Here is a 2465-nt window from a genome sequence, read left to right on the forward strand (position 1 = left end):
CCATCAGCAAGATGCACCGCCATAATCCTGATCCATGGGGCCCCGTTCTAAGGCAGCAGACACCACACGAAACCCCAGAGTCCCCTGTCCACGCCCTCAGCTGCATGATGAGAACACAATCATTATAGGATTATTGTGCAGAGAGTAAGCTAATGTGCATGAAATCAGAATGAATTTATTTGCAAAGTAGGTTTTGACACATGAGGTGCTTTTGTGCAAAACAGTAAACATGTAGATTAAAGTGTTGCAGGAAAAATAAGGCATAAGTGCAGCAAATACAAGAGAATATGAAGCATTAACAGAAGTATTTCCAGTTTGCATTATGTGCAAACGAATCAGCTGAAAATATGAAAGGTTAAGTGAACTTGTCATCCAGCAGCGGTGGTGGAAACTCTACGACTTTAAGGAGACAGTTTCACACAGGGGGAATACGGTGAAGGGCATTGGAGAGCAAACAAACACAGACACATGGTTTGGCTGTACTGACAGTGCGGCTGCAGTAACACGCGACGCGCTGCGAGTCAGAAGATATTCAGACATGATTTCAAACGCTGATGGCAGCACAGATGGAAAATCATCAAACGCAAGGAGCAAAGGTAGATATGTGTTATTGGAACTGTCTTTATAATACTTGCATTTAATCTACTGCCCCCCCTTTTTTTTTTCCTGTTGAGCTCACGTCAAAGTGCCTGTTTGTTTTAGGATCTCCGTGCATGGTCCGAGTGGGGTCCAGAAGTCTTCCCATGTATCCGCTGGCTATTGGGTGTTTAGGACTGCTGAACACTATTCTGCTGTTAACTGCTGTTGTTATTGGGATTTACTGTGAGTACAGTAAGAGTGTTACAGCTCCATTTCACTTGCAGTTCATTAACTAAACCATTGCCACAGTTTGATTATTATATTAGCTCTTTTTATGCCTGTGGATGTGACTTAAATGGATAAAACAGCACATAAAAAAGAACTGTAGGTCGCTTTCTTGACATGATAGGCAAGAGTGTCTTATTGTTTTTTTTAATCACAGGTGGTAGTGTCAATGAGAAACCCTCTCTTCACCAAATAACACCAAATACGCTCATCGAGGAGGTGAAGCAGCTACAGATGATACAGAAGGATGTTATGGAGACTCGAGAAGCCACCCGGGAATTATTAGCGCAGGAGCTCCAGAGCCACAAGCAAAAGAAGCAGCAGTTAGAACCGATCAAGGCTCTTTGCGACAACCTCCAGAGGCAGATCGAGGTGCTGCGCGTGGAGAAGGCCACGCTGCAGGCAGACTCCTTCGATATTTGTGAGGCTGTTGCATTCATTTACAAAAAAAAAAGATGAAGCCCTTTTATCCCTGTTGTGACTTTAACTGTTTTTCTTGCTTTAACAGTGCACAGCTGTGGACGATGCCTTCCAGGATGGTTTTTATTGAGCACGTCCTGCTACTTTCACGCTAAGACGTTAAAGAACTGGGCCGACAGCCGGGCGGACTGCATCAGCCGCGGGGCCGACCTGGCTGTGATTGATAGCTTGGATGAGCAGGTGAGTCCAGAATTAAAGTCCGATTAAAAAAACACACTCATATAAATGGGTGGTTTCTCTTTGTCTTTCTGGGGGGAAAAACACAAATTTAGCTGCAAAATGGTAACAAAAGTTAGTTTAGCTGCTTCAGNATAATTATAATAAATTAATAAATTGCCAAAAAACCTTTGCACCAAGGTATTTCTATCTGATATCTATGACCAGTTCAATTGTAGATATCAGATAGATTGTAAATATTTTTTTGGCCCTAATTTTTTAATCCCTCAAACTACACTGAACAAAAATACAGATGCAGCATGCAAATGGTTCTTATCACCTGTCTTTAAGAAAAAAGTTTTAACTAATTCCTATTGTACTGGTTAAAAAAAGGGTTAAAATTGTGCAGCATGAGTTGTTAACTGATTACAAATTATTAATCACTGAGTTAATCCACACCTTACTCAGGTGTGGCTTTAAAGGTCAACGATCAGATAGTGTGACCAGCAGACAGACACTCCTTTAATCAGTGACTATCAAAGGCCTCCTTAAAACGCGGTTTAATCCAGACGACACATGCTGGATGCTGACATGTCAGTTAGAAACTCCACCATGTGTGGAGCAGCATTGTGCCCCCAGTAGTCTTCTATTTTGAAGGAAACACATGCAACACACACCAACCAGCCACAGCATTCAATGCAGGTGGACTGATTATCACTAATCAATGTTCTGCTGCATTGATTCAAATGCTACTTTCACATCCGCCCACACCAAGCATAACCGACCCATAGCAACGGGTCTCCCCAACACCTTCTGCAGCAGGATAACGAGCCTCACCACATCACAAGAACCGCTCAGGAACAACTCAAGCAGCGCGGCCAAGAGTTCAAGGTGCTGATCCGGCCTCCAGATCCCCAGAGCCCAATTCACACAAGAGCAGCATCAGCAACATCCATCCATCATCT

The 2465-nt window shown here is 43.1% G+C and overlaps 1 protein-coding gene across 1 annotated transcript in view; it reads left to right on the forward strand.

Annotated features, from left to right (window-relative positions):
• The first annotated feature begins 379 nt into the window (after positions 1-379).
• LOC103358151 (C-type lectin domain family 4 member M-like) overlaps positions 380-2465 on the forward strand; it is a 7334-nt gene continuing 5248 nt past the window's right edge. The window contains exons 1-4 of the mRNA XM_008283001.1: positions 380-596; positions 703-822; positions 1022-1285; positions 1373-1524. Coding sequence (XP_008281223.1) covers positions 539-596; positions 703-822; positions 1022-1285; positions 1373-1524 — 594 coding nt within the window. The 5' untranslated portion in view covers positions 380-538. The remainder of the gene's footprint in view (positions 597-702; positions 823-1021; positions 1286-1372; positions 1525-2465) is intronic.

This window comes from Stegastes partitus, unplaced genomic scaffold, assembly GCF_000690725.1.
Source record: "Stegastes partitus isolate 25-593 unplaced genomic scaffold, Stegastes_partitus-1.0.2 Scaffold8, whole genome shotgun sequence".
NCBI lineage: Eukaryota > Metazoa > Chordata > Actinopteri > Pomacentridae > Stegastes > Stegastes partitus.